This window comes from Vespula pensylvanica, chromosome 6, assembly GCF_014466175.1.
Source record: "Vespula pensylvanica isolate Volc-1 chromosome 6, ASM1446617v1, whole genome shotgun sequence".
Classification (NCBI taxonomy): domain Eukaryota; kingdom Metazoa; phylum Arthropoda; class Insecta; order Hymenoptera; family Vespidae; genus Vespula; species Vespula pensylvanica.
In genome coordinates this window covers 5,443,362-5,456,071 of record NC_057690.1, presented here as the reverse complement: position 1 = coordinate 5,456,071, position 12,710 = coordinate 5,443,362, and the positions used below count along the sequence as shown (strand labels likewise).

The 12,710-nt window shown below is 35.0% G+C and overlaps 1 protein-coding gene across 8 annotated transcripts in view; it reads right to left on the bottom strand.

The window, feature by feature from the left end:
• The window catches only part of LOC122629811 (potassium voltage-gated channel protein Shal), a 93,253-nt gene that overhangs the window by 23,389 nt on the left and 57,154 nt on the right, over positions 1-12,710 (bottom strand). For all 8 annotated transcript variants that reach the window (XM_043813631.1, XM_043813632.1, XM_043813625.1 and 5 more), the window contains exon 4: positions 10,610-10,762. In XM_043813631.1, coding sequence (XP_043669566.1) covers positions 10,610-10,762 — 153 coding nt within the window. The remainder of the gene's footprint in view (positions 1-10,609; positions 10,763-12,710) is intronic.

Genomic DNA, 12,710 nt, shown 5'->3' with positions numbered 1-12,710 from the left:
TGAATGCTTTGAAAAGCAAATTTCTTAGATGTTCAGGTACGCCATACGTCTCCCGGCTTTTACCTTTAAAAGAACTTTTTTCGCTATCTCTACGACCCAATAATGGAATCGAATAAGTCAAATATGTCGCGTGTTCCAATTTGAAATCCTTTTTAGAATAACCGTCGAACGTTCTACGAGAAGTGTGACCTTTTATTTTTAGATTGAGTTCGTTTAAAATACAAGGTGGCCCATTTAACATTACAATTTCATCAGAATTTTTCATTTTCTACAATAATTGTGTTTAACGATTAAGCAAGAAATGTTCTTATTATCGATACGTTTTTTTTTTAAGTTTTCCTAGATTCATGAAAATTTTAAAAGTTTCGATATTATATAAGCATTATAATGATAAAAAATATTTTTTGTTCACTTTTAAAATAGAAGTAAAATTATATCTATATTAATCTTATATTTATGAATAAAGTCCCAAATATTTTAAGAATTTTTATCAAGGAAAATAGTTTACAAATATAAAAGTATAAGCAATTCGCTTACTACTTTTCAAGTAGAATAAAGTATTCAGATAAAATACCGTAATATTTCTCTTTGTTATATTATACGTAACGATTTAAATAAAATTTATTTCTAAATAAATGCTCTCCAAAAAAAAAAAAAAAAAAAAATTCGAGAAGAATTTAATTCTCGATAAGTTCATTGAATACTCATATATTCTATTTAATTTTTTCGCAATAAAATTGTTACTTTTCATATCCAAAAATAATGTTTATCCGATATAATTTATACGTCGTATATATAGTATAATTATACAAGTTTAAATTATATCACAGTTTTATAATTTTTTTCAAAAATTCAGTTATACAGGTTTAAAGAAAATATTTATGCGTTAAACGGACGTGTATCGAAGATATATAAAAAAAAGAAAATATGACTTTATTTGAATACCGTGACATGTAAGCTCCTTGGAGAGTAAAAAAGAACAAAAGGCGGAAAAGTGACGGTAGCTACTGGCTCTGTCGTTATGTGTTTTCTCTTTTTTCTCTTTCTCTCTGTCTCTCTCTCTCTCTCTCTCTCCCTCTATTTTCTTTTCTTTTTCTCACCCTTCGTTTTTTCCTTTTTTTCTCCGATTCACGGCACATTACTTTCACGTCCGAAGCGAGATCAAAAAGAGGTACATAGGTGCAGCTAGAGAAAATAGAGAAAATAGAGAAAATAGACAAAGAAAGAAGAAGAACGATTTCTCGACATCGCTCCCAAGAGTCGCCAGGAAAACCGTGAAACGTATAGGCTCTCATATATTTCAACGTATTTTCGCGAGAGTTGCCGCGAGAAAAGAAGACAAACGACTTCGTCGTTCGTCCCTTTTGTCGTCTCTTTCTTCATCGTGCATCGTCTCACCGACCGTGAACCGGATGCATTTTTCCTTTCTCTTTTTCATCCTTTTTACGATGACGTCACGATGGACAAGACGAACAAGTAAGACACCTTACTCGAAGATGCATGCACCCTCGTATTTCAAAGTTTTTATCCGAATGCTGCGATTTAACCTGTCGAAAATTCAACTCGAGGACGCGCTCAAGGATATCCTGATGAAAGTTTCAGTATTTCAAGACCAAGGTCTTATCAACTCTTTCGTATGTATAATATATATATTCGAGAGCAAAAAGTAAGAAATGAAAGTGCTGTTTTTCTATAGGAATGAATATATGAATTTCTTCGATAACATGTCGATTAAATATTTTCTTTATATTACAGTATAGAAAGATTCTTTTTGTGACGACTAATTTTATATTATTTTTATCTTCACCGAAAAAAGAATTACAAAAAAGGTCAAAAATTAATGTAAAGTTTAAAGAGAGAGAGAGAGAGAGAGAGAGGGAGAGAGAGAGAGCAATAACGATTGTTAAAGTAAACTATGGAAGCGAACCAAAACCACGTCTAATTATAATAGGTAATATCTAATTCTGCAGCACGTTGCTCCTTTAATTAATTTCCGTGCGACAAGGAAGTAATATCGATTAGCAACATTGAGCTGCAGGAAACTTTCAAATCAATAATATAATCAAAAGGAAAACTTCTATCTCTTTTAAGTACTTATGTTTTCAAATGAAATTCTCCTCTAAAAGAAATAAATTAAATTCACCGGAAGAAGTTGAAGAAAAGTTAAAAAACTTAACGTAACAAGAAACGATTAATCGCTTAAACGACGAAGAATGTTTCTCTTTTCTTTTCGCTGTTCCTTTCATTGAAATAAAAGAAAAATGTTTTGTTCTTGGCATTTCAAATCTTGCAGGTCAAACCTCATGCAAACGCTTTGTCTTTCTCTTTCTCCCTCACTCGTTCACTGTGCTCTAATCACGAACAGCTCTTTCCCTTATTACACTAGTTTCGAGTAAATCTCTGGGTGACCTGCTTCCGAGCAAGCGGCTGGTATGGTGATGAAATGAGGGACAGAATTACTCACGAGTTTCGTCATAAAGAAAGGATCTTCTCCGAGCAGATTTTCGCACTGTTGCATTCTCGTGTTTGTTCTAAACAATATCAGATCTCGTAACATTGTTTTCTTCTTCCTTTAACAATTAACAAACTATAAAGATCCACGAGAAAGCTTCCATTAATATTAATACGAATTGTCATACAATTTTGGATAAGTAAGAATAGGATTGAATCGAACAAAGATAAACTGTGTTAAGATATATTAAAGGAAATATTAAAATCGATGTGAAACACCATTTGAATCATTCATATTCGAAGTCCACTCAAATCTGTTCCCAAAGTTTGATATATAATACATAAATCATTGTATAGATACACGTAATACCTACATATGTAGAATATCGCCTCTTCGTAGTCACGTGCAAAGCGTAATGTTCGATCGATAGCAATGCATAGCGTGCAGCTGAGACTCACCATTCACGGTGTGTAACCTAAATCGCACGTGTATGCATCAATCGGCGTGTGCGCGAGCACAGCCACGACGTTGTCAACGTTTACGGTGATACCGTCCGAGATATATACTCATAAACATAAAAACATTCCTATTTCCTTTCTTCCTTTGAATATTCAAGAAAAGAAAGAAAAAAGAACGAAACGTTTAGAATAATCGATTACTTTGCCGTCGGAATGAAACATTAAGTTAGAAAGAAAAAGTTCGCGATAAGTTCTTCAAATAAAAAGAAAAAAGAAAAAATATATAAAAACGTAAGCAGTTACGCGTTCGCCAAAGACAGGACTGTCTTCTTTAAAAAGACACGCTGTTAGTTCGAATCCGCGTTTCGTAAATATAAGCTATGTCGCATACATAAGGCAAATGTAAAGGCCGTTGGTATCCCTAAGGTCAAGGCAAAACGTGTTACTATAGAACGTTCTGCTAGTCGATATCTGTGCAAGGATGACCGTACACCGGCTATATACATGTCCATGACTCTTCGGTGATCACATTGACATATGTACAAATCATGTTACCCGTACGAACGCGCGAGTGCTATTTCTGTCAACGCAAGAAAGCACAGAAAACGAGATTACGTCGATGAGAGTTCCTCTACACGGTTCAGCCAAATTCTGCTAACGATCTGGTATCACGTCTTATCTGACGATACGTGGTACGTCATTCGAAACATCAAGAATATTTATAGTATTTTCTTCCATTTTTATTTCTTCTATAAATGGGATCGAAACTTGCCAAGAGTTTAAAAAACAATGTCCAAGACTAAAAAGCTTCGTAATGCCGATTTAAGATTTCAGAAAACTTTCGTAAATTATTCATTTCTATAAGGATTTTCGTTATAGGATCAATTCATTTGTAAGTTCTTTCTTTCTTTCTCGACTCCGAAGACTTTATGTTTCGCGGGCGAAGGGAAATCAATAAAGATCTCCTTTAAATTCTTATTTTTCAAGCTCATCGCATCGTAAAATTGTGTAAGAATTCGTTCTTTATTTGTTCAAGCGTTATTTCCCTCTTATATCCGAATATGTTTGTTGTATGTATATCATTTAGAATCGGAATGAAGACAAGTGAAAATCTTATAAATGCACGTACACTAAAAATAATACCTCGTCGGAGATTAAAAAGATCTTTGTGTGATATTTTTTTTTTTTTGGTTTATCTTTACATTGAGAAACGTTAATTATCTTATAAGAGCTTGGATAAGCGAAAGTGATATTCTTTTTTCTCGTATTATCTTGTCTCGCAAATAAATGAGAATCCGAGCGAATCAGAAAATTATTTTCTTTTCTCTTTTTCTTTTTTCTTTTTTTCTCTTTGCTTCTTTCTCGTTATGTTTATATGTATATTCTTTTGTCATCTTTGATAACATGTCTACGGTTTAGGCCGCGTGTTAAGAAAGAAAAGTTATAAAAACGAATCTATATGTACCAGGAATGTGCCAAGTAAAATACCTAATGAAAAAAAAAAAAAAATAAATAAAGAGAATTACGGTCGCGATTTGCCTTGTGATAACATCGTATATCACAAAATATTTGTTTATCAGCAACTCCTTAGAAAATACGAAAAAGTGCACGTTATCGTTCTCTTAAGAAAATAAAAATCGAATGTACTTCGAGACTGGCCGACGTCGAGTAATTAATTATCATTCTTCAGGACAGTAAATTATCATTAAATCGTGTTCGTTTATTAAAAAATTAATAAGAATATCGAATAACGTATGGAGTAAAAAACTGATAAAGAAGAAATGCATCCAAATTCACGTTTTTGTATATGATATAAAAGTAAAGTAATAAAGCGGTATTTATGATATATTTACGATCTACTTTTTTTTAAAAACAGGCTTATGTCGATGAGACAAGCAAACTTCAAAAAAAAAAAACTGCTCGAGGTATACTGCATTTATCTAGTCTCTATTATCAAACACCAATCTAAGATATTAGAGCTAAGTGAATGCAAAATTTTACCGGACCGAAAGAGAATTCATTAATCTTCGCGTCCCTACGTTAATTTTTTTTTTTTTTCGTGAAAAAACTCATTCGACTCCAACCAATCCCGAAGAATCGATCGAGCGAAATCACGACCATTTCCAATGCCTGAAGAAAAGTATAAAAAAAAATAAAAAATAAAAAAACGATAAAAGAAAATAAAAATAAGAAATTCTTACAAGTACCGGAAGTAGATATATATATATATATCGTAATCACGATTTTTATGTATGTACATATCGTTGCGTAGAACGAACGTTCGTGAACACTCTGACTGTGTTTTTTCTTTTTGTGACTATCGCTATCTCTATTACTATGTATTATTAGTTATTTTATTAATGTTGTTGTTGTTGTTATTATTATTATTATTGTTGTTGTTATTATTATTATTATTATTATTATTATGGTTATTAGTATTAATTATTATTTAATCATTATAATTCTAAACGACTTTCCTTGTTTCGTCGTTTCGATTAGGATTTTACCTAAGAAAAAATAAGGTTTCCTTAAACGTCTATTTTTAGGGCCATAAGCTCGCACCTTGGTCAACCTTCTATCGTACGAAAATGCACCTAATTTCGAAATCATAAAGATTAAAACTTCGCTTCTTCTTCTTCACGAGAATTCGCGCACGTCATTTTTTCTTTCTTGCGAGCACTCATCCGGGAGCGCATTTATACCAAATGCCGGAACGAATGTGAAAGGAGAGAAACGAAGCTAAAAAAAATGATGAGTGATTATCATGTAGAAAAAAAGATAAATCTTTCTTGGAGTTCTTCCATGTTTAGGATAAAATCGATTGCGTGCTTTCCTTTTCCGTTTATTTTTTTTTTCTTCTTCTCTGTTTTTTTTTCTATCTTTTCTTTCTCCGTGCATTTTTCTTTCGTCTTTTATCTCTCAAACGTTTCTTTTTGGTTTCTTTTCTCTCTTTGCCGATCAGAGGAACGTGCCGCAAGAGACGTCAAGTTTGATAGACGATATGTAAAATGACGTCTCTCTCTAATTTTTTTTCTTTTCCTCATTTCCTCAATTCTTTTTTTTTTCTTTTTGTTAAATACTTCGCGAGGGACAGACAATCCGTCTTATTCGTCAGGCGCGAGCTCTTCTTTTTTGTTCCCCTTAACTTTCTATACTTTCTGCATTTTTTTTCGTCGTATCTTACGTTGTATCGAGTAATAAATATAATAAAGATATGTGTATGTACGTATGTACTTGTATGTAAGAGATTAATGATACTTGTCATTAGACGTACATACGAGAAAAGGGTGATAGGTACGAGCTCGAGTAGGATTCCAGAGCGAAGACTAAGTTACCTAAAATGGAAGACTTGGGACTGGGCCGATGAGCTTCGAGCTCGAGTACAGGGAAATTTCGTCCTGTGGGGTAGGAACGATTCGCCCGGTGATCGAGAGAGAAAGAGAAAAAGAGAGTGAGAGAGAGAGAGAGAGAGAGAGAGAGAGAGAAAATCGTTGAACGAAGTCGACTAGTTCGAGCGTAGTCGAGAAAAAATTCATAGCGACTTTCGGATGCGTCAGAAGAACTTGGTGCGATAAATCCTTTCATCGGTATGCTTAGAAGACGTCGTATCTCATGTTTATGTATGTATGTTATGTACGTATGTATTTGAGCATCGACTCGTAAAAACCAACTCGAGAAAAAAGTTGCCACCACCGACGATGATAGACATCATTACGGATTCATCCAATCGGTTCGATCGATTCAACGTATGAAAAAACCATTCCAATCCATTCGATGCCACGTCAGCTTTCTTTCATCAACCAATGCGTAATCCAAAAAGTGAAATAAAAAAAGGGAAACGAAAAGAGAAAGGAAAAACAACGGAGTCGACGATTACGATGAATTGTTACCGCGTGACATGGCACATCGTTACGCGAAATAAATGGATTTTTACATCGTCGTACTATTTTCACTTTCAACATTTTTTCACCCTAGTGTGAATGAATTGAACAACTTACTTTCTCAAACGAGATAAATTCTTCGAAGGAAAGTTCTCCATAGAAAGTACAGTGATTTACACAGTTTAATGACTTGCATCGTACATATACATATCTAATATTTCACCATTCTCGTCTTTAAGAGAAATTTCACAGGAAAATTTGAAGATAAATTTCGTACAGTAAAGCGTGCTTAAGACACATTACGAAGTTGGTTTGCATGTTAATCAACGATTAACACGAACGAGGATTCAAAGAAAGATTAAAGAGAAAGAGAGAGAGAGAAAGAGAGAGAGAGAGAGAGAGAGAGAGAGAGAGAGAGAGAGAGAGAGAGAATGATGAACCACTGAAAAATAGCTTCTATAAAAGTGGAGATAGGAGAGAAGGCACGGTTAAGGGGTTTCGATGGGGTCTCGTCCTCGATCTGTCGAGCGACTAAGTCATTTATCACTTCTCATTTTCCCTCGTTAACGTCGACCCCCGGCTACATGGAGGCTGATTTACGAGTCGATATACATATATCGAATCGCCAAACGTTTCAACCGACACGTGTCTAAACCGACGGTGATCGTAGCTCTTTTTATTTTCCTACGGTAAACATTTGACGCTTTAACAAAGATTCGATCGAACCAATTCGAAAGATCAACCACTCTACGATCCAAACGGTCCTACCCTACTTTAGTCATAAATTAAGCATTTCCACGCGTAATAATTTGAATTTCGTATATTCGTTATTATTCTGGATCTTTTTAATAATACTCCATAAAAATTAATTGAAATCTGATAATTAATGTTATCATTAAATATAAAATATTTCAATAGGTTTTGTTCAGTATTCGAAATTAATACTTTACCGAGGATTGCAAAGCATTCGTGAAAATCGATAAAACTTTGGTAGATTTGTTTTTCCTATTTGAATAACTTCTATGCAGTAATAAGAGACAGTTTAGATCAGAATCTTTAAGATTCCATTTACTTCGAGGATAAATATAAATAAATTTAAGATCGTAAAGAATTGAATTACACAAGACACACGAATTTAGAACGATCGATTTTCCGTCAGGAAAGGCGATTTACGAGTCGATGCTTTCGTCAAACTTTCAGAAACGATCTTATCAAGTATCCAAGGATTAATTTATCCATTCTACAAGATGCAATCCAAATTGGACTCTCTAAATCCAAGAGCAACGTAAGACGACGTGAACGGATTGCTCTAAACGCTAGAGAGAAAGAGAAAGAGAGACGTACTTCGAATTTGAGGATACAAAGGGAAGACAAAGATAGGAATAGACCCGAGTTAATCGACGAGAAGATGTTCGCCGCGATCGAAGGTATAAATCAAAGGACGTCGAAACTATACTCTCATGAGAGTGACCTATTAAACTCGATCATCGTTGTTGTCGAAGGTAAGCGTACCGGATCTCCGTGGCAAAGTTTAACGAAGGGAGGAGAAACTTCGGCACGCGTAGAGAAGCTCCGACTGTCTTCCTTATCACATAATTTCGAAGAAGTTTAACACTGGCTAGTTCCCACAACTTGCTTCCTCCCTGCTTCGTTCTTATTTATTTTTCCAATTAAAACTTTGCTTTCTATAAAAGAGTTCTCTTTTTCGGTAGAACAAAAGGAGATAGATATCCTATTCGAGTAGCATACAATAATATATGTATATATATATATGTGTATATATATATATATATATATATGTCCTGCTTAACTAGAACATTTTAATTCAAAGAACTCATTAAATTGAAGTTATCTGAACTTCAGTCTCGTTCGTTCTCTTTTTATCTTCTTTTGTTTTCCTTTTTATAGATTCGTCGCGTGAATCCGGTACGTTCGCATTCGAATCTATGTTGAATATCTACGACACTGATTTAGAATTCGGTACGAAGTCAATTGAATTCGTGGAATAATTAATTTCTAGAGTAGATCATACTCCCGATTTTATCATTTTATGAACGAGGAGTGGCAACGTTGTATATATCTTTTTTATTTATATTTATTTTATGCGTATATATATATGTAGATATTATATTAATTTATGTATACGTGTGTTGAATAGTCTAACTAATATACCATAAGTTTGATAATTCCGGTTCCGATGATAATTCTCATGAGGGAATTCGCGAGAGAAACGATGAAACGATTTTCACGATTTCGATTTCAGCAAGAAAAATGGTAGCGATTAGGAAATTCTTCTTCACTAGCAATAGAAGCAAAAAATATTATTTCTTTCGAGAGCACCTATTCATAATATGAACTCTCGGGGCAGTGCTTAGGGAGACGGCTAATCATGAATCAAGCCTGAACAATCGATGAGACGATTCATACATTCATTTTGTTCTAATTAGAGTGAATAAAATGTCTATTCGTCGCGCACCTTTGTTTTTAATTTCATTAAATATCTCTTTAAATTTATTCAACTAAACTTAATATTGATGGATATGAATATGAATACAAAATAATATTATATATCAATTGGGAATAGTTCAATATTTAATTCAATATGAAGGTAAAACACAATATCGATATGAAATCAAATAAATTAATGCATATCATTTAGAGGAAAGTAGACAAAATAATATGAATTGGCAAGGAAATTTATTTTATTAAATGCTAAAACGAAAAATGCGCGATATCAGTGTACTCTTTGTACACATATGTATTGATACATACGCGTATGTATACAGAAATCGTCCATCGAGTATTACGTGGTCAACCGATTAACGACCACCATGGTCATATCATTGAAAATAGAACGCAATCGAAGAGAACGATGTAGCAACCACGTGCGACGCAACAGAGACAGATAGAAACAGCGTGTGTGCGAAAGAGAGAAATAGAGGACAGAGAGATTCACCGAATAGTGACGCTCGATTTTGGCATCCCCAGAAGCGACGACAACGAAATTTTGTCGTCGCACTTGGTTTCCGTCATATGGCATGAATTTACGCGCGTTTATCAAATCACCAGGATGATCATCGTGCAGTTGGAACTTCTCCATCAACTTGATTTTGCAACTAATCCGTAAAATTCATGTCACCGAGTTTAGAATCTCATCGAACCTTTATATCTCACTATGATGATAATTAACAGATACGTTCTCGTTTGACAAAAATCAATAACGATGAAAAACCTAAAATTATTTCAATATCATCGATGAATAGGATTAATGAATATCCTTAACGAAGAGAAAAACAACCAACGATGAAAGTTAAACTTTCGGAAGAAGATCGATGAACGGACGATCACTTTCCTCGAACATAAGAAAACTACGTCGCTTCCTTTTTCTCAACCTGATCGAAAATCTCTCTTGTTAATCCTTATGATTCTTCGCGAGGACATAAAGGATGATAATTATTCAAGGATCAGCCTATAATCTCGTGTGTGTCGTACCTTGTGAGAAGGAAGGGAACGCATACGTTAGGACGAGGGATCTGTATTCTGTTTTGCTTCATTTAAAGGAGAATATCTGTAGACTCCCATTGAGCTAGTTCGGCTCACACCCTTGTCTCGTTGTACGGGCTCGAAGTGCTCGTGCCTTGACGACGTCTGTCCTCGCCTGGAAAGTTGAACGCTACGTTCGGCACAGTAGTAGGGTCTACTAACTGGCTAGCCTGCGGATTCTGACAAGTCGTCTGCGATTGGTGAGAGTGGGAGGAAGATGAGGGTGGACCCTCGCTTATCGAGGTCGTTGAGGCGAGTATACGCCGACCGCGTACCTGGTAACGCTGAGGGTAGCAGCGACCGCAACAGGACTGTAGGAGGCCGCCTCTCGAGGCAGTGCTGTGGGCAGGTGACGTCAGTGGTGACGGCGAACCTGGCCTCTTTGGGGCACCGTTATAGGGCACCTCCATCTCCACGAACTCGCGATCCTGAAATGATAATAAAGTTTTCCCATTAATCCCTTGATATCCTTTCGATGAGGTCGATAAACATTTAAAGTATTTCAGATACTTGGACAACACAGTTTGCAAGTATCCCGATTTACGAACGATTACGTATAAAATGTCCCATTTAAAATCTAACATCCAAATATTTCCCTTGGCTTCACTGATATGAGAAAGTATTATAGGATCGTTCGATTAGGCAAATACAATGATGATATATAATACGTAGAAATAAGAATAAGTATGTGTACTCGCAAAAAGGAAAAATATATTCAACGATTGCAAAACGACCCGAAGTATGATCGATCCTATCTTATTTCTTTTTAAAAGCATACTTCATAGTCTATAAGATAGTTCCTTTGTCTCATCATGATTTAATCGTTAGCTTGTAAGATCTTTTGACGGTAAGACGTGAGAATAAATTTCACAAAGCTGACTCATTGATATGGAAAGGAAATGTAGGATTTTATTAAATGTTCTAACAATGTCGCTGCTTTGAAAAGGATCGTGGTTGATGGAAATTCTAACGGTATTACCTACTGTGCTCGCGAAGGAAAGATAGGAATGACGTAACTTTTGAACTTTTGGAATTTTCACAACTCGTTGGAAATTACGAACACTTTATCTCCGTGTAAACTGATATCTTTCTGCGGTAAACTAAATCATCATTTTTAACTTTGAAAGATTAATATATAATAATCGTTTTCTAAAATTACGTGCTTTATAGACCGCGAATCGTTCATTATAAAATGTAAATAATCTTCCTAGATATAGTAAGTCGGTGATATTGATCTCTAAGCAATGCTTGAAATCGAAGATATAACAAGCAAAAAGAATTGTTTGTATAGTGACGGGATTTTATCGTTGATCAAAATCGAGTTTTTATAATAGTTGATGCCACGATGTAGGAAATTGCTGGCCAGTTCGAATTACGTCCTTGCAGCAAATCATGTCGTACGTCCTCATGTAAAACAGCTGTTTCCCGTTATTCCACGAAGTTACGTATACATACCTAAACACAACGGGATAATTTGATGGCGAAACGAAGCCAAGGCTATTCATTTGTCAGAGGGAGGGAAAGAGAAAAAGAAATGGAGAAAATTATGGAAGTTACGATTTCGAAGATACTTTTATCTGATGGTATATAACATGTGGAACATATTCATCGCGTTCGATGTTTAAACATAACAATTTTTCCATTAACATGGAAACGACCGAAGAATAAAAAGAAAGAAATTTCTTTCTTGAAAGACTCATGGATAGCTTTTAGCGTCGACCGCTCGGTGTGTCCAAAAAAGTCTTTTTGAAGCATTTTGCTGACGAGATTGTAGCGCTGTTCCATTCTGCGGAATCAAATCTTTACCAGGAGCTCGAAGGCTGAGGAGGATATGATTCTCGTTTGAACGATGTCGAGATCACTTGATAACCTCTCGTATTCTCGCATTGGAGCTTCCTCGTAGGATTTCTACGAGTATCTAAGGTATTTCGTTCCCTCGCCTCTTTTTCTCTTTCTTTCTCTCTATCTTCCTTTCTCTCTTTTTTTCTCTTTCGTTCGAATTCGCTATCAGAATACGCGATGAACTTTTCAAATTCCAAAGAAATAATTTTACATACCTATATTCGAACGGTACTGCATCATGAAAAAAAAAATTTCTAGTAATGCCATTAGTCGTGCGTTTAATCGGAGCAAACGTATCGAGCTGCAAAAATTAAACCCGATAGCTTGGCTTTCTAATAAAATCGATCGGAAAGTTTTCTATCTTAAGCTCACTGCAACGAAGGAACGTGTACCGATGTAGCTATCCTTCCTTTAACCTCCAGTTAATATTGATCCTCATCGTGGCGAAGAAAAGTATTTTTTCCGCCTTTAAATTCCGTTCTCGTGAAATATATTCATGAATTTCCTTTCTCCAAGCAGCGTTAAGATATTCAG